Source organism: Melanotaenia boesemani, chromosome 8, assembly GCF_017639745.1.
Source record: "Melanotaenia boesemani isolate fMelBoe1 chromosome 8, fMelBoe1.pri, whole genome shotgun sequence".
NCBI classification, from domain to species: domain Eukaryota; kingdom Metazoa; phylum Chordata; class Actinopteri; order Atheriniformes; family Melanotaeniidae; genus Melanotaenia; species Melanotaenia boesemani.
Genome location: NC_055689.1, coordinates 19588955 through 19614798, shown reverse-complemented (window position 1 = coordinate 19614798; position 25844 = coordinate 19588955). Strand labels below are relative to the sequence as shown.

The window sequence follows — 25844 nt, the reverse complement described above, 5'->3', positions numbered from 1 at the left end:
GAAAGGCCCCGTCTGTAAAACAGCTCAAAGATATTTCACGGTGTGAATCCTTGTTCAAAAATGCTAATCTCACGTCTCGACGTGTTTCTATAGACATCAGCTCGTGTTTGAGCCAGCCGAGGACCGCTGCCCAAGCTTCTCGTGTTGAATCCTGGGAGTTGTAGTTTCCTAATGTGGAAGGGGTTCCGTAGACCGGCATTTCTGCGTAGTTATGTTGCTGGAATATTAACCTTCTCTATTAATATCTTGCTTTCCGGCCCGACGTAAGTAGGTTGTTCAACTCAGACTTTATAAATACAGCACAGTGTCTACTGGCCAGAAGAAAATGGTTGCCAACACCCCGTAGTAATTTTAAGAACTTCTACAGAAGGCCGTGTGACATTGGTTAAAAGCCTGGTATGAATGAGACATGGAAATAGTGAGACTGAAAACTAATCCTAACACGGAGCATAATTTTATTAATTATGCCAAAAAAAAAAAAAAGCAAACTCCTATGAACTATGTAGAGGCCATATAGTCTCTTTGAAAACTCTTCTTCCAGTCTGTCCTCTGACAATATGACCTTGCAATGCTTCAGTAATGTGAGGTATGGGCTCTAGGGAGGAATCATCACTCCATAAGACATACTGGCACTGATTTTCAGTCTGGTTGTTGTATTATATGGCATGTCTTAGCCTTTTCAACCTGCTCCTGACCTTCCTTCAATGAAGACCTTCATGTTAAAACTTCCTTCAAAAGATTTTCTCCTAATTTGTAGGAAAATCACTATTCACTAGTTGTAAATAGCTTTTAGAACTTCAACTTTTTCCTTTGTCCTTTACTTTCCAATTTACTCAAATTCCTTTGACGTACTTCACACCATGCTAAGATAAGACAGGTTTTTGGTTAATGAGAATTGCCTTGTTAATGCAAGAATGCTAATTCAGGCCCATCAAACTGTGGCATTTTTTTTGATAGATGCAATTAAAAGATGAGAACAAATTGTGTCTTTGGAGCAGTGTGCTTTGAACAAAGTGCCTAAAGAGACTATTTAAAATTGGTTGTGCTAAGTTTAGACACAGGCAGATATTTTGAGTTAGATGTCCTTTTAATGCTTGGATAAACCATTGGCTAGTGGTAATAGTCTTAATAAGCAACAACAACAAAAAAAAGGGAAAAAAAGAAAAGATAGGAGAACAATTAAATTCATCATTACAGAAACTGTGTCATTATTACAGAGGAAGTATGGCATCTGTCATTTCTGAACTGATTAATATCAAGATAACAACATCAACAGGAAGTACTGCCTCACATTGACAGCACATTTAAAATGCAGGCACCAGTTGTTTGAACTTCCTGGTGATTTGTTGTTCTGTGTTCATGCTCACCAGACTACAGCTTGAATGGGAGGAGGTGACTGCAGCACGTGAAGTGAGCATGTTATCAGCCAACCATGGCATTTCTTTATTCCTGCCTCAACCTGTTTCAGTTTTATTAGGATTTTCCAATTTATTTATTCATCTATTTATTTTATTTCTCAGTTTTAGTTGAATTGTTCAACAATGAATTAGTCTAATTTGTGTTTGGCTCATGATTGAATATCTGAAATAATTCATACCACTAATATTTAAAAAGATGTTTAGGATGATGTATATAATAAATCTTCCTTTTTTATAAAAGTTACATGTAGACCTATTTTTAAATAGTTATAATATTAATTAAGTGTTCACTCATATGATTGACATCATCTAGGTTACTCTACAAACCACTAGGAAGGTGGGTTGAATTGAGCTGACGTGTACGGTAAATGAGACAATTCATTTCACCTACTTGTTTGTCTAATTATCAGTAACCGCTCACTTACTGTCATAAAAAGCTAGGAAGTTTTCTGAATAATTTGCATATTGTCAGCAATAAATGTGAATAGCAGAAAAAGGGATTTAAAAAAAACTTGTAAACCACTAAACTAACACAGCACGAGACAGGTAAATATGATACTGCTTTGTTGTGGCTTTAGTGTGTAAAAAGGAGGAATTTATAGTGTGGGTGTTCACAGATAGGCTGCCCAAAATGTAGGCTTACATGTCATACATCACCCACGCTAAGAGAGGCTACAATTAAGGTGGTTTCCTGCTCTACTTTCACATAAATGCTTGTTTCATCAATGAACCTGTTTTTTTCTTTTTACCTGGGCTAGGATGACATTTCAGCATTGCTGTGGAAATTATGTGGAAGTGGTTTGTTAGTGTTTCAAATTTCAGTTAAAATGGTTACATTACTAAAAGCACATGCTATTTAGATGCAAATTAATTAGGAAGCTAGAAAAATATATCAACATCACTATCAAATCTCAAATATAAACAAGTTTGTAATCAATGCTGTACTGGGCATTTCAACGTTGTTAGTTGCAATAATTAATTGTACCAGTAGATGGTAGCATAGTCACGCGCTGAGAAATGCCGCGCGGAGGACATCTGAAGAAAATAAAACACTGACAAAGGTAGAGAAATGGGATGTCTGAAATCTTATTTTATATTTGTGTTTTGTTCCTGGATAAAGTTTCAAGAGGTTTTTCTTATTCTTTTTCCTCAAACTTTACCAGCCTGAATCTACTGCCATCCTGGTTGGTTTGGTCTGTTATCGACTTGTAAGGCTGGTTGTAGTCTTTAGCTCTCCTCTCTTTTAAACTAGAAACGTCAAGGAAATCCCGGAAATACTAATAAGAAAGTGCATTTGCGGACCATTTCTGAGCTTCTTACGGTAACTTTTTGATTCCAGTTCTGTTTGACACTTAGAGTGAGTTAAAACACAATGTAATCAAATCTGTGTTTGTGTAATGAGTGTGGTTGTGAAAGTAAAGTGTGTTTGTTGCCGAAACTTTGGGATGTGTGAGTCGTTAGCTTTCCTCTCGTGGCTGTCAATGTTTTGAGCGTTACGGGTGGTTAATTAGCAAGTGTTATTTTCTGCTTTATATCATCTGGGCATTAGTATATATGTTAAACAGTGTTTAGATGTTAACCGTGTTGTTTTGAGTGAATCAGAAATGTTTCTCTGGGTCCTATGTGTTCTTGTGCTTTTCGCAGGGATGGCCACCGCGCCTCAGTCCTCACTTCATATGAGATCGACTGATCTCATCAAGAGGGAGCCCCTGGACTATGGTGGATTTGGAGAGGTTTACTTGTGCTACCATGTAACCCTTGGTGTTGTGGTGTTGAAGACGATGTATACAGGTCTTCTTCGCAATGAGTAAGTTGTATTTGTTACTGTGTGAACCTTTATGGGGATTCCCCTACGTTTACTTGTAACTTGAATCATGTGTCCAGCACGACGCCACAGAGGCTCTGAACTGAGGCTAGAGAAGCAGATTTGTTACAAGAGCATACATAAAGTAGAATAATAGTTTTATACTCCTCTGATGTGCTAACAGAAATGCTTGTCATCAGTTTTAATCAGTTTGTATGAAAATGCATGCACTGATTTCCATTTTAAGAAATTCACTTCCGGATTTCAGATGTCGATATTGGTCTGACATCCGGTATTCAGATCGCATTCACAAACAGTCTTTAACATTATACATTAACCATATTTGCAGATGTAAGTGATAGCTGGGCAAAAAAAAAATAAACCTATTGTTAACAACAATGACTGGGACAAAATATTAAATTAGTTATGAGTAGAATACCAGTTATATCAGGGCCACATATGAATATATGTTATTTTTTATTACCTATTTACATTATATTCCTGGTTCCTTTTGTTGCTTTGCATTTTTTCATGTTTTCTTTCCGCCCATCTTTTGGTGACATATAAATCAATCACAGCAAAACAGTTTTGTAGAATTTACCATCTTCTGAAATGCATCTAGGTGAGGGAGGATGGAGGATGCTTGCCTGTGATGCTAAATGTGAGGTGTATCTTTTGTAAACTCTTTTAGGAATCTGTGACTCATAAAAGGTGCCCGACATGTGCCCCTATTGATCTGTAATCACAAATTTTAAAGTGATTAAGAATTAAATATAAAAATCTATTAATTCAGTTGATTATATAAAAATCCTCCCTTTCCCCTCTGCTTGCGTTGCAGTTGGGAGGGACCAAAACTCAAAAAGAAGAGATAATAAAAGGAATTAAAGATGTACAAGAAATTTAAGCAAAAGATTTCATTTGAACCACCTGTGTTGCATGTCAAATCATTGTAATTGTTTACCAAGCTGCAATTAGTCAATTAATCTAATATAGGCAGCAATGTTACAATTCAAGAACAGCAATGAATGATGGAGTAAACATATTTTTTCTTCTGATAGTGAAAAATGGCTCTCATACAGCTGTACAGTGTAGAGCAGAGAAAAATAGGTCATCAGAAAGCTTGATTTCAAACTTGAGGATACATCTACTAGAAGACTTTTTGCTTTTACTGCCTTTTAATTCCTAAAATATTAATTTAACCAGTAATGTTCCTAACTCTTTTTAGGCTATTAAACAAGTATTAAAACATCCTGAAGCTACAAATAGTTCTTAGTGGTTTTCAAAGTTTTGAAAGAACTCCCATCAATAAGGGGGTAAAGAGTCTCTTGCTTTGGGAGTACTACACAGATCATTTTAATACCATTAATTACTCCAAAGTCACTAAGACTTAGAGTCAGTTAAATTCTGTGGGTAAGATATCTCCTCATACATGCACCTTGGAAAAATACAGCTTTAAATAACTTTTTAAAGAAATGTGTTTAGATGATGGCAGGTTCATGAAGACAAAATGATTCAACATGAAGCAAGTGTTTTGTTACTTGCCACTATATTTTTCTAGAGATAGCAAAAGATCACTGCTGGAGGAGGGAAACATCATGGCAAGCCTGAACCATGAGCGTGTGGTTAAGTTGCTAGGTGTGATTATGGAGGATAGAGACTGCTCTCTTGTCATGGAACTCCTTCCCCGAGGCAACCTGTTGGCCATGCTGGAGAGAGTGAGTAGATCTAAAGTCTCTCATCACACTGGCATGGGAAAGACTTATCGATAAATGTAAGATGCACAGCTGCTTTACTTTTACTTCCCAGTGTGTAGCCTTACACAGCTCAAAGTATACATTTTATGGTTACTAATAAATTAGTAAAATAAATTCTGTTTGTTCCTAGGTCAGTGTCCCAATGTCCGTTAAGGGAAGAATTATCCTAGAGATTTTGGAAGGGATGGTTTACCTCACAGAAAGGCGTGTCATACACAAGGACATCAAGCCAGAAAACATTTTAGTGGATAAGGATTTTCATATCAAGGTATGTAAAACTTAAAGACTCAGGACACATTTATGACTCAGTCACAGTAAGTATTCTTTTTTTTGTTGTTGTTTTATTTAGATTGCAGACCTTGGCCTGGCCACCTGCCAGACATGGAGCAGGCTCACAAAGGAGGAGTCCCGCAGGAAGAGTTGTAGTGGGCGGTCAGCTGGGATGAGAGGTGCTGGCACACTAAGCTACATGGCCCCGGAGCACCTTGAGAGTATCCATACATCATCTTCAGAAAAGTCTGACGTGTACAGTTTTGCAATCGTTGTTTGGGTCATTCTCACTGGGCAAGAACCATATGCAAGTGAGTTGGGATGTCTGAACATGCAGAATTCCCAAAATAAGACAAAGCTTCAACATTCACAAGATAGACAATAAAACAGTCAATGTTGCAGTGCCATAGATATTTAAACCACAAGTCTCTTTGTCCAGATGCCAGGAGTGAAGACCAAATGATCCAGTGTGTTCGCAACGGTGACCGACCGTCAGAGGACCTCATTCCAGCGAACACGCCTGCAGAGATAATTCAGCTGATGAAGAGATGCTGGGACCAAAATCCGCAGCAACGGCCAACTTTTAAAGGTTTGCTTTTTTGTGCACATATATAACAACACATAAGTGAAATCAGCAGAATCAGGTGTTGCTTCTTCATAACAGCAGATGGAATCAGATATTAAAGACATTATTTTTTTAATACTTCAGTTCGATTCAGCCCTAATTTTATTTCTTGTCCTATGGTTATTTACTAAATAATAATTAATGACATTGTTATTCTATTGTTCAATGCTTGAGCAAGTTTCATGCTGCATTTACAAAGTGGATCCTACTTGTAGTGAAAGCACTCTGTGGCAGGAGGTCTTATTAAAGCTAATTCCAACATCTATTTATGATTCATTATGTATTTTTTTCTCTCTTATTTCTATTTTTATGATCTACAGGTTGTAATTTCTACTCCCAGTTGTGTATCTTGTTTTGTTACTGTTGAATACGTGTTTCTTCCTCGAGTTTCAAGCTCAAAAATGTTATGATTTGCATTTAACTCTTTTCCTCATTGTTGTTTTCTCCATTTTTAAATTTCTTCCAGAGGCTTACAAAAGTTTCCACCCTTTCTACTTGGAAAAGCTTGAACCACATCTGGAAAAAGATTTATACTATCTAAGGGTGAATATATAATTTTGGGGGATTTGAACAAGTAATCTCGTGATGCAATGAGTAAAAACATTTTACAGTAAATGTTACATTATTTCAATGACAGATAACAGATTTTTTATGTTGAAGCTCTATGTAATTTATTTATTTTTTTGTCAGCAGAAAGACTACGAAGGCCCAGACGAACTTGTTGAAAAGATGAAATCGTTGTCAGTGACCCATCAATGTTTTTCGACAAGTGAGCACGGTTGGTAATCCTGATGGTCTGGAAATACTGTTCTCTATACACACAAGTCCTGAAAGTCCAGTCTTGAGCAGTTTTATTCCTTTAACATCTCTCTGTCTTTTAGATTCTCCAGCTCCTTTGGTGAGTTCAGATAGAAGTGTATCTATGCCAGTTGAAGCCAGTATTGAGGACCTGCATGATGTCCAGTATGAGCCATTTGGGGAGTCGATACAGACAGATGCACAGATACTTCAAAGTCCTTCGGAGTTGGAGGAGAAACTGGAACAAGAACTCCAGTACCACAAACATGGGAGCTATAATTGCAATGTCCATCCTGAGGCTGCCAACTCCTATCATAACAACACCTCCAATCCTTTCCTGCAAAACCGTTGTGATGCCTTAGATCACTCTCAGAGGCAGCCAGTACGAGACGGATCCTCTGTCCATTCCTGGACAAAAGCTGAGCCTGTGCAGCCCAGCTGCCAGGATGAAGATCCGTATCGCCCCACCTCAAGGCTATATGACTCCATGTGCACCTCAACCTCTCCCTCCCATATGCATACGTCTGCCAGCACATCTTCTTTGCCACCGTTTAACCAGCAACATCCACTTTCCCACTTTCCCCGCCAGCAGTCCTGGCCAGCTAACCCGGTGTCCGATATCTTTGCCCCTGATTTAAATTCTCAGTGCTATTTGACCACTTCAAAGAGTGCCCCACTACAGGATCAAGGTACATGGTAAAAATGTCTTTTAGCTAATTTTAACACTAGATGTTTGCAGCGTCTTGTGTATTCTTGATATACAATTTAGTGATTGTACCATTTTGTTTGTGTTGTGCCCATTCTAGGGTCTCTTTTCATTCAGAATGCCAGAGGGATCCAGATCGGAAACAACAATACGATGAGTATCAGAGGTTATGACACCCCTCCTAGCTCATTGTGTCCATCTTCTAATGGCCCCATACAAGAAGGAATTCTTAAATATGGTAAATCACAGTATTTCTTATGCAACTAAAGTATCAGTGTGCATTTTTTTTTATTTAATCCAAGTTTGAAATCTTTAGTTTTTTTCATTTGAAATCATTGCATTAAAAATGTGCTTTATTAAGTTTTCCTGAAAGCAAACAGAGGTTATGCATACATTCAATGTTACTCAGTGCGTTTTCTTTCTGTTTGCTGGCTAGCAGCCTGCTTCCCTGATTTTGCCCGCTGAGTGCTCATAATCTTGGCACGTTAAAGTCCCTGTTGATTTGCATGTATTTACCCACAATTTAATCAATCCCATTGAGAACAGATACTCGTTTCCAAGAGAGACCTGATAACATTAAACATTCACAATCAGCTGGCATCGGGAATGGGGAAATATGTATGTACTGGATTATTCATTGCACATAAGAGAAGATTTGTGAGGTAGTTGGAAATATTCAACACTTGAGCTTTGTAAATAACATCAAATTATTATGTCTTCTAGGTTGAAAAGATGTTTATCAAACTATTTCAAGAAAAGGAAAATAATGAGTTCAAAGTTTTTATTTGTGATAAACTCTCAAAGACAGTTGCAAACAGCAGAATTTGATTTGAAACATTTGGACCAGATGCTGAATGTGAACCTGCAAAGAGAGGCTGCCCTCAAGCTGAATTTCTCTTCAATTTGGAAGGCACAGCAAGAGAATTAAGCCATTTAAAATTTTAAGGAAAGGACAATTGGAGTCACTGGTGGAAATGGAGAATGCTGCTCTGTCCTATCTGCATTTATAACGGCTTTGTGACTAAGAATAGCTAACTGAAAAGTAATCAAGGAAAACTGAAAAGTAGTTGAGGTCTGTGTTGAGATAAAGCCTAGTGCATTTAAATTATTGGCGGCAAAATGAGCTGCTCCCGTGTGTGTATGTGTGTGTTTTTTTTCCTCCATGTTTTAACCAGTGCAAAACTTATAGACACCTGCAAGATTTGAGGCAGAGGAAGCTGAGGTATTTGAAGCTCCCTCTGCTGGACATGTATAGTTACTACCTTCAGTTGAACCAACAGTTGTGTGGATTTACAGCACAAAAGACCATTGTCCATCTCTGGTTAATCGGGATTATATTTGTAGATTAATTAGTGCCCCCCCCCCCCCCCCTATTTATTTTTGCTTTTTGTTTTCTGTAGAAGACCATGCTGTTACAGAAGAGCACCTGGATCTGCTGAGGGACAACATTGGGAATAAATGGAAACGCTGTGCCCGCGGCCTGGGTCTGACTAGTGTGGAAATAGAAACCATAGAACATGACTACCAACGTGACGGCCTGCCTGAGATGGTGCACCAGATGCTGGAGCGCTGGAAGATGAAGGAGGGATGTATTGGACGCACAATTGGGAAGCTTTGTAAAGCTCTGGAAGGAAACATAAAGGTAGACGTCATCCAGAAAATACTGGACATGTGCAGTTCATCCCATATGGCATAAACTTTTGAAACACAGCAGATTTGCCTTTTTTTTCTTTTTTTTTTTACTTTTGACCACATTTATTTGAACTGTTCTCAAGCCTGAGAGGCTCGTCTCAACCCAAACTCACAAAACAACAGAAAATAGGAGGTTTGGTTTTATGTGCAGTGACTTTGCAAATATGGGGCTGATGGTAAAATACTACAGTAAAACTGGTCTCAATATTTTTAAAAAGAGAACTCACAAAATTAATTTAAACATGATTTGAATTGGGGAATATTTTTTTTTATTTACACTTATGATGTATATGTAAGTGAGTTCCATCTGACAGTCACTTAAAAGAAATAAATCAAAATAACATTGTTATTATTATTGCTACAAATCTAGGACCTATTTTCAAATGTCTGCTTGACTTTTTCTCCCATTTCTGTCATGATTAGCAGAAGATGTACATTTATTCTGCTCACTTTGTAATTATAATATGCTGATGATCATCATACTGTGGAGTCAAAGCCAAGATTTTGTAAAACAGATACTTTCAGAAAGTATTTTGTACAATTTTTTTTTTATTTTTGTTTGTTTTTGTTTTTTTTCTTGTGGAAATTTTATTGTTTGATAGCATTATGAAGATCAACTATGTTCATAGTTACTTCCATTTTTACAGAATAATGAACATGTATTCAGAACCAATCAAATGATGTGTGGTAAATACTTATTCCAACACAATGACCCCAGACATAACAATGGTGAGGCCAGTGAGCCTTAAGAAAAGTTGCAAACATTAGTGAAGTTATAAGAAAGAATGAGATGTAAACTGTACTAAAGCATTCAAATATCGCCCCATAATATTCCTGTAACACACGTGCAGTCATGAGGAAAGTTTTCTTCACGTTCTAGGGTTGCTGCATATTATATACTACCATGAATGTAATTTCCACAAAAGACAGTAAAATAAAAAGATGAATGTATTTCTTATTAACTGTTTGTTTCGATGTTCAAAGCTGGACCTACTGTAATAATGTCTCATTACTGTTTAATTAGCTGTTGTTGCTGTACCATACCAAGCATTTTGGATTATGAGCTACTTTTCTCAGCAGCTGAGAATTTTATTATCCTTAAAATGTGCTCACTTCCTCTTTAAGTCAGTATTGAATTTAATGACGTTGGTCTTGAGGTTGTTTGTGCTGCATAATATCTGTGATCTTCTGGAATGTCAAACCACATTAGTAATAAATGATTTGTATTTGTTTCTAAAATGAGCATCTCTGTCTCATCTTCCTGGTTATCTCCTGCAATGAGTTATTGTCATTGATATATTGTTTATTTAAAAGTTAAAGTAACTGATTTCATCTGATTAATTCTGTATTATATTGTCATGACACAGAACAACAGATTTTAATTAAAAACAGCTGGTATGCTGGTAAAAGACCTGGAAAAGAAACACATTTTCAATTTGGTAAAACAATATTTTATACAGATTAAAAAATGACAGTAGATCCTTGTTGTCAGTTGATACAACAGAAACATTTCTTTAACAGATCAAGGCTTGAAACACAGACAGATTTGCTCCTTATCTATTTCTTGGGTCTCATTCCCATCATATTTATTTCACACATAGGATTTACATGCAACTCCTACAAACAACATAGGTCATTAAATTAATTTATGAGTTTTGTTTGACTTAAACTGGTTTGCTTCAGTTGTTGTCACCTCAACCTATCAGTGAAACAGATGCGTGTGATATTCATAGACACTTGATTTCATTGGACGCATTATGACTTCCAAGGAGTTCCCATCTTAGACAGAATGCACAGACAGTATGAAGCCATGGCTTAATAACAGTATTATGCAACAGTGCTGTGCTCTGCACAACTTGTAACTGATCAAGCACCATCAGCTATATACCTGCAGTTTTGAAGTGTAAATAATACTTGAAGTGGCATAGTAAAGAAAATGTTAAGATTTTTAGATGAAATGAGTCACAGGTACCATGCACACAAGTTGTTCTGTTGTCTTAATACATATCCAAAGGAAAAAAAATAACTTTGAAGTAGCAAAACACATGCTATGACCCTGCTATATAAAACCATTAAAACAATGAGACTCAAGTTGGTCATTTAGAAACTACATCAACATAAAATAAATATGGCTCTAATATATAATAGAAGTCATTTTAACCGAATGTCATATTTTTCATCAAAATAATTTTCAATGGTTAATATTTAGTTGTTATTAATATAAATTGTTAATAAAAACTAACTAGTATATGCACAGCAGCCATAAATTAGATAGAAATTCTTCATTTAGAAGTCTGAAATTGGAAATCCCAGATAAGCCCAGATCAACTAACACAAAACCCCAAGGTCTATTCACCATTACAGTTTTTACCTGGTCTTCATTCAGGAAACTCAAGCTGGTGTGTTTAGAGTGTGCTTTAGACAATAAAATATTTTTCTGATGAAAACTGAAGTTGCAATGAAACTGGAATCGGTCTAAACATATTACCATGGCAGGAAATACTTCCAATGTATCTAAAATCAATTAATTTAATTTAGAAATGAATTCAGTTCATTTGAAAACTGATCCAACTTCTCTATTTGAAGCCATGTACCTCAGGTACAATTTTTTGTTTCTCTTAAAAGCAAAAAGAATAAGATTTCAGAGATGGATCAAGAGACAACAATGCACCAGCACAACACCGTCTGCATCACTTTTGACTTTCTCTTTTCTGTTATATTAGCCAAAGTAAAGCTGACCTTTCAAGACAAAGAATACAGAAGAATGAGAAATCAATGGAAAAAAAAAAAAAAACAGTGCAGCCTCACAAATGCTTTAAGTACATATTATGAATTCCTGAACAAGATTTCCTGAAAATGTAAACTAGTTAATTGCACATTTGAAAGAATAGAACCTCTGAATATTTTCACAGATATTCTAAATTATAGAAATAATCAGGGCCAAGCCTCTTTTGTGTACATTGGAATCATCTCTAAATTAATATGGAGGTTGCTTGTTTCTGAAGTCCTTATTGTGGCTATCAGGGACTTCCTGGGCCACTCACTCTCAGACATCTGTTTGTGTGTTTGGAAAACTGGAGTATCTTCAATATTTGATGAAACTCCGTTAGCAGACGGATTAGTGATACCACACATTTGAGGGTAATGTCTGTAGCATTCAAAACTATCCTTACACCTCTGACAGCTGTGATCTTTTATAGTTACAATAGGTGGTTGAGCAGAGGAGAGTGATGAAGGGAACTGGTTTGTCGGTCTGTGAGTGTTGCCAAGTCTAACCTGGTTGTCTGGCTTTGAGCAGCACTTTGCTGGGCCCTTGGGACAGAGGCAGCCCTTCAGACACGTATGGCAAAGCGTGCTCAGGTCTCTGCACATAATCTGTCGAAAGTTTGGTCTCAGTGTTAAGTAGATGATTGGGTTGTAGATAGTGGAGGACTTGGCAAACATGGCAGGCATTGCAAATGCAAGAGGAGGGATGCTTTCAATGTGTCCAAAGGCAGCCCACATGGAAACCACAGCATATGGACTCCACGCCGCAAAGAAACCAATGCAGACAGCAACACTTAGCTTGGAGTAAAATGAAGCACAGAAGACAAAATCATAACTTAACAAATTTGCATAAATTCACAAGTATATTAATTTAAAATACCACATTTTCCCAAATTAATGTCTGGTGATATTTTATCTTATGAAAAGAGTATAGCTCAAAAGGTTTCTTGTCAACTTTGTCATCTGTATGACTCAGCCCCAAAGATGTAAACTATTAAAAATGGAGCATTGCATTTTTTCTTCTTTCTCGTTGTTAAAGTAAAATTTGGAGGAGTTTGAACAGTACTACATGAGACTGACAATCAGAAGTTCCTATTGCCGTTTCCTAGCATATCAAATGCGATTGACCATACTTGTGTAAAAATGACCAGTAGGACACGAGGAATCTTTAGCTGGTATCTATCTCTGATTGTTTTAAAGTTGTAAGGGGCTTTAGAGACAAAGCTGAAGCACAGCAGAGAGGGAGGGGGACCGAAAATTCCAGATTTTAAAGCTAAGCGAATATCTTTTTAAGGTGACAGAGTTCTGTTTTGAAGCTGTGTAGCCTTCTTAAGCAGCTATTTATTGTATGTTATTTATATATATCATTAAGATGTTTAACACTGTTCATTTTCATGATAATGAAGGAACTCTGTGTAACAGTGTGGCTTACTGATGTGTTTTAAGTAGCTTTGGGATATGTAATGGTGTATGGCAAAAAGGTAAACTACAAGATTTTATCAGATTTTTAATAAAAACTAACACATTTAATTTTGATTCAGTATTTTCAAAAATTTAATGACAATAAAAATCTATAGCTACATAGTTGTTCTCTTAAAAAGTAATATTAATAAAATCTTAAGCTAGATGATCTAATTTAGTGTTTCTATAATAATTTGTATTGTTTATTTATTCATTAACCTTCTTTTGGAAAGGAGTATATATTGTGATTAATTAGCAAAGGCAGCTACAACTTTATTTTCATCAAAGAATAACCAGAGTCAATTCCTTTTAATCAGAACCTGTGTCTCAAGAAGTTATCTATTTAGGTCAGGTCGCAGCTAATTTCTTCAACAAATAAAAGTGTTATGAACAAGGAGGTGCTTTAATATGTTACTTTTAGTTTTTCATTGTCACAGCATCTGCACAGTCTTCCCATACATGCCTGTTTATTTCTCACATACAGTCAAAGAGTAAACTGTGGGAAATATTTCACCATTGCACTGATAATACAATCATGACAAAGGAAAAAGTAAAGCAGAGTAACTTGGGAAATTTTGTCCTACCTTGACAATAATTGTCTGAATGCTGCTCATATGTGTCTGCCTTGATGTGTGTTGCTCCATAGTCTTCCGGGATGCTTGCACAGTGACCAGAATGCCTGTGTAGGATGCAACAATAACGCAGCATGGGAGGATGTAGCAAAAGATAAATAGTGCCACAGTGTAAGAGCGCGCTGTGGTGTACTGATTAGACTGGCGCCAGTCGATACAGCAGGCGGTTCCATAAGGTTCTGGTCCATACTCTCCCCAGTGGACCAGTGGGGAGCAGGCAAACAGCAGGGCATACACCCAAGCACAGGCAATGAGCAGACGGCCATGAACAAGGTTAAACCTGTTTCCTGTGAAAACAGAAGGAGTTACTATTGCATTTTTTATGTAATTAAATTATTATGAGACAGTTGTAATACATATAATTGTCTCTAAAATCTCATTATGATGATGCATGAAATAGATGAGATTAGCTGAGAAATAACTGCTTCTCTGAGCAGCATTATTGAGAGGGGTCACACAGTTAATGTACCTTTATGAGTTCACATCACCATTTTGCTCATACACAGTCATTTGAAGTCACAAGTATTTTCTGTTGAGCTAAGCATCCATCCATTATCTACCCCTTCATCCAATTAAGGGTTGCGGGGAAGCTGGAGCCTAACCCAACATTTAACAGGTGAGATAGGACCAATGTAGAGAGACAAACAACCATTCACACTCACACTTACTCCTAGGGAGAATTTAGACTGAACCAGCCACCTTTATGCTGTGGGGCTGCGGTGCTAACCACCACACCACCATGCAACCAGTGCAATGAGCTACACATTAATGGGATAATGGTGCAGATTTTCTAACAGACCTTTAAGTAAGGGATTTTTATGTTGATTTACTTTAACAGATGGAAAGGGATGGAAGTGGCTGCTTTTAGATTTTAGAGGAGTTTGACAGGGAAGTTCTAATCTTCAAGTTCTAATGCTCTCACACCTGGTAAGTGTCAGTTGGATGCCTTTGTAATGACTTTCCCAGCCTATTATGTCTCTGATAAAACCTTCAACATAATGGATGTGTGAGACATACAAAGCATCAAGGTCAAACAAATGTTCACTCTGAATAGTTTGAGGAACCAAGAAAACCTTAAAAGATTGTTGAGGTAAATTAAATCTTTTCTTGACTAGCGTAACTGTTGAGTCTGGGTCACTAACAGGGACGTTTCCCTCTCAAAGAAAGGAGATGTGCGTCATTCCACCTATGTGAAAGCTTGTGTAACTGATGGAAACACAAAAGCCCAGTTGTACCCTTGGTCAGAAACTTCTAGTCAATTTAAAATGAATAAATAAATAAAAGAAGAAGAAGAAGAAGAAGAAGAAGTTGTTGCTGCACTGGTACACTTTAGACCTCTCTGTTCTGTCTTTGATCATACAGTAGTGCAAACATTAGAACATTATAATTTCTGTTGTGGAGGTCCTCATACACCTGTAATTACAGAATTCTGGAAAAAGAGTGTTTGTGGAACTTTTGTAGCTCTCACTTTATATGGAAGTGGCTTCTTGAGCAACATGTATGTCATTCATGCTTCGCCATACCTTCCAACTGCGGTAAAGATGGTGCCTGAATAAGTCTCTTCCAAGAATACACATTCTCTCTGCCAATAACTATAATAGTGAAGACAGGTTAGGGGCATGAGGTCAATCTCCCTCTCACACAATGAGTTGTCCCCTCTGCTATGAAGTAGGTGATTATAGGTTTCTCTACTGAAAAAAAGGCTCTTTGTAGGCTACCAGAGCTCCCCACTGTGAACTGAGGGGCATTTTTTGTTGCTTTAAGCTTTCTGGTTTTCTTTTTTGTGTATGTTCTAGGAAATGTCTCATTTGAATGGTCTGTGGCTTTCCTCATGTAAGTAGTCATATGGAGTGCCAAAGATAAATTACACATAAAGATAAAATTGAATCAGAATCTAAAAACCATTAGCTATTGTTCAATGTTTTTTTTTATTTTTATTTTTTTTACTTAGTCGTTGAAGGGATATTTCCTTTTCTTTTCTTTTCTTTTGTTTAAATATTTTGTTGAAGGTTTATTGTGTAAAGTACTTATGAGCAGTCAGTGTTACATCTGCAGACATCAGTCAGTGTTCTCAAAGGAGGAATTCAAACAGAGAGCAAAAGCTAGAGTAAGAGCTACCCATCAAATAAAAGAGTGTGCCTTGCAGCAGCTCAGCTGAGTCCATTCAAAGATGTGTCACACTTCTGAAATAGCTAACTGCTGAGCACTACTTTATCAACGTTTGAAAAAAAGATGGAACGTTTTTGTGCTTGTAAAGTCTTTTTTTTTTTTTTTTACATATTTTTACAGTCTTGTAATGTATATTTTAATATTAGACTGTTTAGATTTTCAGCTGATTAGAAGCTGCTGCCCAACATCAACATAACTTTATTTGAGTAAACTGTGGTAAAGTCAACAACAAGCTGATGTGGTGTAAAATTCCCTAAATGTGGCATTTAATTAAATTGCTATGAGATTTTGAGGGTTTGAGTTGATTTAGCAGCTATTAGCTTAACTCTAATGTCAGAATTACACCGTGATTCTTCCCAAGCAACCGAGTATTGCATGTATGACACTTCTAAGTACTTCCCCCACCAACAAGCTTATGCATAATTCCCATGCGATGGTATGTGACCACTCGGTCCAGTGGAAAGTGTTATATGTGCGCATGTAGGGCCTAGTATCAAACTGTCCTTTTATTTTAGCATGATGAGAAACAAGTAGCCACTTGTAGCCATTTTGCTGGAGTGTTTTTAGAATATTAGGTAATTATATAAATTGATAATTATCGAGCTACAGAACATAAAGCATTAGGTATCTGCAGGCGTCATTAACCTACAGGAACAGGTGAAGAGGTGACCAAATGACGACTGATGTTACGTCAGCTTCACATACAGTGAAGTACAGTTCATAGATATACATGCTTCTGTAATTATACAGTATTTCCACCATAACAGCCATCATTAGAAATTAATGTTGCTAAGAGACTATATCATAATGTAGGTTTACATTTTAAGAATATTTACAATTATTTATTTAAATTATTAAATATTTTACAAGTAATTATGTTTAAAGGCTTACTGAGTGTTAGATAAAGAGACTCTTCAGTGAGACTGGATTGGGAATATGCTTTCTTGAGGCCAAACAGAGGGCCCAGTTGCACTGCATTAACCAACATCACAAGTAATTGTTATTGAATGCAACCCCTTCCCCTGTCAGTCATCAAAGAAAGGCTATGGTGCAGTGCACCACAGAGGGATTATTCCGTTCCCTCCATAGACAAATCAACTACCAGTGTCTTAGGGATGTGATGGTTAATCCTATGTCATGTCAGTAAGCAAGCATAGCTTTTTGAAGACTTACCATAGAGCGGATAACATACTTTCACAAAGCACACCATGCTTAGTAGGGTTAGGGTGGTCAGACTGCAGAGGCCAAACAACATGCCACAAAAAGCGTATATGGAGCATACTGTTTTTCCATACAGCCACCTGCGTGAGAGGGTTAGGGGTTGTGAGAAAGAGGACAGTGCAGGGCAAAGACAGCAAGGAAAGATCAATGAGGGAGAAAGTGAGGAAGGGAAGGGAAGAGAGTAGCTTGAACATGACACTCCATATCTTTGAACTCACAGGCAATCATACTGGTAACCAAGCATATGATTAAACGAACCATGAAATATGTAAGTGATTCTGATTTACAAGCAGTACTTATGAAAACCATACCATGTTTCAGCTAAAAGTTTCCCATTCTCCATTTGTGAGGAAAACTACCCTTTTTGTTTTATTTTTATTTTTTCTATGCTACAGTAGATGTTATTTTCAGTACCTGTGGGAGAAGCTGGAAGTTATTGCCATGGGGTAGAGTGACAGAGTTAGGCCCAGGTCACTAACAGCGAGGTTGATGATGAAGAACTCAGCAGGCTTCAGAAGGTGCTTTTTCTTGTAGGAAACATAGAGTAGTGTGCTGTTGCCAAATAATGAACATACTCCTGCAAAAACAAAAAAGCACTTTCATATTTGACTGTAAAAAACGGGGAGTCTGCTACAGACTGATGTTAACAAAACCTAAGCATGCTATGCCCCAGGTAGGTTTTAGAGAGCTTCAGAGGTACAGGTGGGTGGTATTTGTTGCATTTAGTCTGTTCCTTCTTGTTTCTAGTGTTTGTGTGAAGCTACACTAACTGGTTGCTGGATATTGTTGTACAAGTGACTCTCCAGATGTGTGTACAGTTCTAGTCATACTACAGCTTGGTTAAGCTGTGCTAAAGCTTTCCATACATGCACATAACATTGATCTACAGGGCAGAAACGTTGTAGAAGTGTGGACAGCAGTGATCCTGCTGCAAAGTCTCTTCGTAAAACAAGTGACCATGTTGTAGGCTTGTCATCTCCATCATTCTTTATTTCCTTTTTGTTTCTTATTTTTCTAGAGGGAGATTGATGGGAAATTGCACACATTAAGGAGCAAATAATCCCAGTAAACACTTACACACTTATGCAGATGATGAAATTCCCTTCTCACATGCTTTGCATATAGGAGGACATAGCTATCAGGAATTCACCTCAACATTTGAAGTTGGCAACACTGATCATTTCATGACATAAATCTGTTGAAAAATGTGGAGTTTTTGCATTATGAGGATGATATTTTGAAATTATCACCCAAGCAGTGTTGCAGATCTGCACAGTCCCCATCACATTCCCTGACCACATAAGTCTTCCCCTGTGGAGCAATGGCTCTCACCACTCTGCACAAATTGATCAGGAATTACCATAAAACATGTTTCCACAATGAACACATGTACGCATGATCTACAGTCTATTAATTCATACTTGGAGTTGCCTACATATGGCTCAGTGCATCTAATCCGGGCATCTATCCACACTGATAAGTTTGTAATGAATCAGAAAAACCTTTTCTTCTAGAAAAGAAAGCAATCGCATGCAAGAATGACAGTTCAACAATATTATAGTAATTGCACCCATTGAATTTTACCCCAGACTTGTTGACTTAGAAATTGAGTAATTATTAAGTATCAAATACTTTCTAGGACCATAAACTCAGTCATGTGGTATTTATATATTTTCTACAAATTAGAGTAATATTCAAGAAGTAACACTGATATATCAAAAGTTCACTTTTATAACTTTTCATAGACATCTATCAGAGTTACAGTCTTCCAGTTATAGGTGATTTGTTAACATTAACATTATATTGTATATTTATATTCAGCTAGCAATATGCATATACAGGCTTTGACTACACATATTCCTTATAAATACTGCCAAGATTTAAAAAAAAAAAAAAAAAAAAAAAAGATGCACAGAATATGGTGTCCTTTGTAAATTTGCATCACACTCAGATAATGCATGATAAGCTGGCTTATTCACTGTATGTGAATAAGAATTACCCATAAATACAGGTGTAAAATAGGTATATGTATATAGTACAAAAAATACCAGTGGACACACGCATGGATACAGTAAGGTATTATGCATTAGTATTATTGTCACTAAGTGAAAACCACTTAGTGACAAAGTTAACCTGCGAGGCTTCACTGTGTGCAGTCTTCCTTCATGCTGGGATTTATTAATGCTTGAGCAGAACTCGCAGAAAACTCATTTACAGCTTTATTAACTCAGTTGTTGGTCTGTTTGTGAATAAAAAAAAATCACTGAATTTTTTTAGAGACCAGACTCACCAAAAACAGAGTAGACCACAGCCACAGTTATATCCAGTGGTATGGGAATGTTGGAGTGGAATGCAATGTCTTCAGCCAACAGCCCCATCTGAAAATACATTGTTTTGTTCAGGTGAGACACTACAGCACTTTTTAAGTATTTTTTTATATTTCTTGTTTGTATTTTCTTGCATTATATGTTAGATTGGTGGAAATAACTAATGTATATTGATAATATATCCAAGCTTTGTCAACGCAATTAGACAATGCCTCATGTGCATACTATTTTTTTCTATTTAAGACATTAATGCCCTAAAAACTCATTGAGTGTTGAGATTTTGTTATGATTAGTTAAAATTATAGGCTATTTTACTTATAAAAAGTTTAGAAAAGTATCAAACATTGCAGCCCACATCTCTCAAGCCATTTTCTATATTCTACATCTAAAAATATACACTTAAGTATCACACACCAAACTTTCCAGTCTCTTTCATATATAAGGTTGAGCTTGTTTTGCTTAATTATTTTTAGAGAAACATGATAAGGGATAAGGAGATTTTCTGATTTAATAAATGATACAAATTTCTATTTTAAATCCTCTAAACATATTTCAAATTTCTCAGCAAATTGAATCAAGAATTTATCCAAAATCAGTGGATATTTAGACATATGATATCTCACTTGTATGACATCTGTTAGCTTATTTTTTCCTATTTGGTGGTTAAGTCATTGTTCTTGCATTAAGAACATTATAAAGAATTGTCTGATAATAGTCTTTGCTAACTTTTAATTTGCATGTTTCTGTCCTGGAACCATGAAATTGTTAACCATGTAGTTTTCAGAAATGACTAAGCTGGCTATATTCAATATTCATATACTAGCAAATTTTAGCTGATTGTTTATCTGTCACTGTTGATGTCAAACTTTAATTTTTGGTTCCCTCTTGCAGTTTTCACAATTCCATTTTTAACAACAGGAGGCAGGCAGTTTTAGTTAAAAGCTCTAAAACAAATTACTTACATTACTTGCTCAGTACTAAAAAGCCCACAGACCCAGTGAGCACAGCGGGGATTTTGACTCCACTGCTGAAATGTAATAAGCTACATTTACACATTTACAGTCTTGGTTGTAAGGCCAAATTAAACTTATCAAATAAATTAATTAAATTAGAAATCTACTCCACTACTTTTGACAGCGACTGTTGCTTTAATTAATAAACTTTTTCTAAAAAAAAAAAAAAAAAATCAGCAGAAAGCTAATAAAATATTAGCTTTCTGCTGATGTAATATTCATTTGTCATTAAATATACCAGGTATTAAGTCATTTTAGCAATTATATGTGCAGCCTTTTATTCCACCTAACTGTTGCCATTACTTTAATGCCAGTTTCATGTTAGTATTATTCCCTTTTGCATCAGATTAAAAAAAAACAATGATTCATAATAAGGAGCTATGAAATAATTGCCCAGTTATTTAAATTATTAAGCATCTTACTTTGGGATGTTACTACATTTACTAAAGTCAGGGGTCTGAGTACTTATTTGAATTCATGCTACTTCTAAAGTGAAAAAATAATGTAATTTGCACTATAAGCAAGTGTTTGTTAAGTCCGCTTAATAAAAGGTAGTTTCTTTAACTGCGCCAAAAACAGTCAAGAAATCTGTTGTGCATTGTAAATAAGACTAAGCTATGTTTGCATACACAGAGCTCTCGTACAGGGTCAACTTTCTGTTGAAATGCTTAAAACAATTCAAATAATAAATATAATGTTAACTGCTCTGATAGATCATAAACCTGCTTTTGTTCCTCTTATTATGAAACTTCATATGAAGAAAAAAATGTATGCTTGATGTTATGAGATAGTATTATATAAACATATTTAATCAATTAATGTCAAAATAATGGATCACATTTTTATGACTTTCCACCAATCAGTCACTCAAGGAACAAAAACATCTGCTACATGAATCTAATATATGAATATAATATCATCAGGTTTATTTATGATTCAATTGACTTTTTCTGTTCTGTAACATGAGAAGTAACACATTCACATGCAAAGTAAGTTACCTGTATCTTCAGCAGTCAGTCTGCACATTTTCATTCTGCCTCAGCAACCAAATTCAAACAGTGACCGACAGGCATAAATCAATGGTTGAGGGTCAATAAACATTAGATAACTGGAAAACACAAAGAACACATATGCTACTTCTGAGATCAGCTATAAGCAGGATGCTCTGGACTGTTCCATATACCGACTGTAAAGATAAGTTAGCTAAAGCCATCTTGATATTAGTCACTGGTTTGTGAACACGTGATTTAAAGCCTCAGGTTCAGTGTTTGGCTATTATCATCTTGGTCATGATAGAGTTGACAGAGAGCTGGAAGTAACCACAGAGGATGGAGGTAAAAAGTGACAAAAGAATGATAATATATATATATATATATATATATATGTCTTTGAAAAAAGACAATATATATATTCAATTATTCAGCTGTGGTACCTTTTTCAGAGACACCAGCAAACTGAACAGAAAGAATTAATCTCTCTGTTCGTGGCATTATTAGTATCATAAAAGAGTCTATGGCCATCAGAGATACTGTATTTTAAAAGGATTTCACCTCATTCATGTTGACTCTACACACACACACATGCACAAATTATACTTCAAAACCTGACTTGCTGATTTGAATTGCCTACACATTATCTGTTTAAATATAACAATTCAGTGAGCTGAATAAATTAAATAACACTATATTATAAATAAATGATCAATGAAGTCATTGTAAACTAACCAGAAAGCCAGCTTTGTGAGAACTTAGGTTTGGTTTTTACATATATGTTTATAACATTATTTAATCTATTCAGTCAACATGAAAACACAACAAAAATGTAATTAATTATTTCCATTAAAAATGAACAGACGCAATACATGTTAAATAGAGCACTTATAGGTTTGAAGACTACACCATGTGTGATTAAAACAGATTAACAGCATACTAGTATGATTTTTGCTTTGCCTTATTTCATCCTCAATGATGACATAGCATATCACAACAACTACAAGCCAAAACAATAAATTAATTAATTAATAATAAAAAAAGAGCTTTCGAATGGACCTACTTGCCCATCTACAGAGCAACTGGTCCACAGATCAGTCAGAGATATCAGGAGACAGGAGTTTTGAAGCTAGAAAATCATCCTAGTACAAAACGTGTAGTTACGTTACTCAAACTGCGAACTTCTGATAATCTTCCCTGTGTGCGTTTGCATTTTGATCAAACGTCGGACAGGGCAACCTGGATGACTGACGTCCACCTTGCTTGGTACTTGCGTTTAGCCTATAAGATGGATGGATGGATGGATGGGCTGTGTAGCCCACTTTTTAAAAATGGGGTAGCCTCAAGCAATGTAAGAAAAACCGTTCAGTCAGGCCGAATGAAAGTGACTAAAGACAGGGAGGAAAATGTCATTTAAAACAATTAAGGGTTTTTAGATCAATCATTTTGTGTCAGGGTGCAGTCTTGGTTTAGAGTCGCATATGTATACTTTTAGATTAATATTATCCAAACCGTCTTTTCATTATCCTGTTTTGACGCGAATATAGACTGACAGCATGCAAACTGCCACTTTTAGATAAAAAAAAATCTCAAGAGACTTGACAGCTAGTTTACATTAAATTGCAGAACGTGTTGCCAAATATTTCAGTAAATTCAGTAGGTTCAACAACTTTATTTTAGTTAATTACAAACAAGAATGTCTTACCTTAGCAGAAAGAGAGAGAAAAAAAAGATTCAGCAACCTAACAGTCCGCTTCCTCTAAAGGTTGAGTCAAAGTTTGGTCAGTCTTCAAAATTACTTTTTCACCTTTTTAAACATCTGCAGCGATTTACTGTTCAGTCCTCCCAGCCGAGGAGAGTGCGCGCTTCACACTGATGTACTGCGTTTGCGTTAGGCAAGGAGAGCCAGAAGCCAGAAGAGCCAAACTGCAGGCTGCTCCGATCAATTAATGACGTCAGTTACGGTCGACTAGATAATTGGATGTAGGTGTGGGCGGGTCATCACCACTGGGGGCAGCGAAGCTGACGGTGCGTCGCTCCATTAAGCATTCCTCCATCTCCAAAAAAAAAGACAAAAACAAAAAAATTTATAAACCGTGACTTGTGTGATGCAACGTGTGAAAAGCCATTGTGACTGAGGCAGGTGTTTTCTGATTACTGCAACTTGGAGCCAAGGCAGATTTGGTTAAGTCTGATCGCAACACAACAGATCCAGCAGCCTTTCATAGACTAACCTCACTAGTGTACAAAGTTTCCTCTACCTCACAGAGTACAGAGTGGCTTGAAGTGGGGGGGGTCTCAATACCAGCTTGGATGAAACCATTAAAATTAATGCACCTAAATGAATATGGAATTTGATCATTTAATTTGAAATTTAAGATCTGAATGTGTTACTTTAAAAAAATGCTAATGTGATACATAACAGTAAACTAAAAAACTAATCCGACACAAAGATGTTATTGATGTAGACATATTAAAACCAAAGGGATGAAAAAAACACAATAAACTCAGTGTCTCTTTTATGGTTTTTAAAGGAAGTGCATAACTTTTTATTTTGAGGGTCAGTGGTGAGACCTTTTATAATTTTATAAAGGACATATTTTAAAATTTAATTGTATTGTAGTGGGGGTAAATGATTATGGTAATGATGTTCACTTAACAGTGAAGTGAATGATTAAAGGAGACATTTACCAACCATTGAAAAAAGTTGCAGGAAACCTTAATCTGCAGATTTTTTTGCTGTTATTGTTCCTTAGTAGTTTTCCACATAAGGGCTACCTTGCAGATATAGCTGTCATGTAGTTTGTTTTCTGGGGTGGGGGGGAGTGCATACTGTGCTGTTTAAGATTCATGTGGCTGTGCTGTTTGTTGAGCATTTGGGTTAACAAGTGGATGAGACTAACATTTAGGCTGGCCAAAGAAAATGAAGTTAAACTTGCAATCTCCAAGTTTTATTGAGATCTTTTCAAATAAATGCAAAGTAATAAATCTATGTTTCATGTTTCATTATGTTGCACTGCCACGTTTCTACAGTAGCACAAATATGCAGTGAGGGGACAAAAGAAAGCAATGTTTTATGTAGTTCATTGTTTTAAAAATCTGGTTAAAAATACCAAATTTGATGGAGAAGAAATTAATGCAGAGAGTAAAAGAAAGAGGAAATGGGCCTTATTCAGATAACTTGAATCATGCTGCCAAAAACAAGATAAATAAACAATATAAATCCTTATGCTGGACTTACATATTACTCTGTATGCATCACTAGTGCTTTGCTTCATGGACATTGCTTGGTAAGTTTTTTTAATCAATTAAAGCACTTTACTTTAAAAATAAGAAACCCAAAGAAGTTTACAAACTATTAGAATGACTTCATGCAAGACTGGCAAATTACCAAACATCAAATTCAATTACCTGCTGAATTCAACATAAATTTTTGTCATTTAATAAAGTAAACCAATTATAGTACATCCGGTAACATTCAAATGTAAGTTAATTTATGGTTGGTTGATGTCATTTGTCACTTTATTGTTAATACAGATTGCTAGAATCTTTAACCTGTTAAAATCATGTTTGCACAGATAGGTAGATGTGTGCATGCACTGCAATCTGCTGCATTTCCTGGACTTTTTCAATGCAGATTGACATCCTGTGACTCAGTTCAATATTTATTAACATTTGTACATCTTTTTTACATATTTCACTATTAAATCATGGTTAAAGTACTGATCTTCGGCTTCAGGCGTGTCCGTGAATGTTTACACCTGTTTTGTTTAGATAAGGTTTGGTCACATCAAGTGCACAACCTGTCTCGATCATGAAACAATCCACATACTCCAACAGGTTGAAATAAGAGGATGACTGAAACCATATCAGGTTAAAGATGGAAGTAAGGGCTATAACCCTTTTGTCACTACTTCCGCTCATATCCAAATCCTTCAGAGCAAAGTCTATACAATGTCCAGTTTTCCTCTATAATTCAGCTTTTCATATTGTATTTAACATTAGGTCTTTGCAACCTTCATTCTAGGATGACTTTTGTGACTATAAATAAACCTTTCAAAATGTAAGTTACTCACTGCAGAAGCAATGTGATGCTTTTAATTAGAACTCAATATTTTGTCCCCCCATGTTCACATGAACATGACTTTAATCAATCGCACAGGGTCAACGGCATATATGGTGGTACTTCAAAATTAATT

At 36.1% G+C, this 25844-nt stretch overlaps 2 protein-coding genes across 5 annotated transcripts; one reads left to right on the top strand and one right to left on the bottom strand.

The window, feature by feature from the left end:
• Window positions 1–2642: 2642 nt before the first annotated feature.
• ripk1l (receptor (TNFRSF)-interacting serine-threonine kinase 1, like) lies at window positions 2643–10306 on the top strand. Of its 4 annotated transcripts, none has more exons than XM_041992730.1 (11): window positions 2643–2739; window positions 3063–3225; window positions 4781–4937; window positions 5107–5244; window positions 5326–5557; window positions 5686–5835; window positions 6338–6414; window positions 6565–6649; window positions 6753–7358; window positions 7476–7613; window positions 8776–10306. In XM_041992730.1, exons 2-11 carry the CDS (start codon window positions 3065–3067, stop codon window positions 9069–9071), a joined length of 2040 nt encoding a protein of 679 aa, XP_041848664.1. In that variant the 5' UTR covers window positions 2643–2739; window positions 3063–3064; the 3' UTR covers window positions 9072–10306. The 4 variants fall into 4 exon arrangements, with proteins under 4 accessions (XP_041848664.1, XP_041848662.1, XP_041848663.1 ...); XM_041992728.1 differs by having other exon boundaries at window positions 6562–6649; XM_041992729.1 differs by having other exon boundaries at window positions 2673–2775; window positions 6562–6649.
• A 270-nt stretch (window positions 10307–10576) lies between these two features.
• On the bottom strand, window positions 10577–23363 carry opn7a (opsin 7, group member a). Its single transcript, XM_041992912.1, has 6 exons — window positions 23351–23363; window positions 19607–19694; window positions 17731–17893; window positions 17269–17396; window positions 13879–14213; window positions 10577–12631 (listed from the first exon to the last, which is right to left on the bottom strand). Exons 2-6 carry the CDS (start codon window positions 19692–19694, stop codon window positions 12002–12004), a joined length of 1344 nt encoding a protein of 447 aa, XP_041848846.1. The 5' UTR covers window positions 23351–23363; the 3' UTR covers window positions 10577–12001.
• Window positions 23364–25844: the final 2481 nt, after the last annotated feature.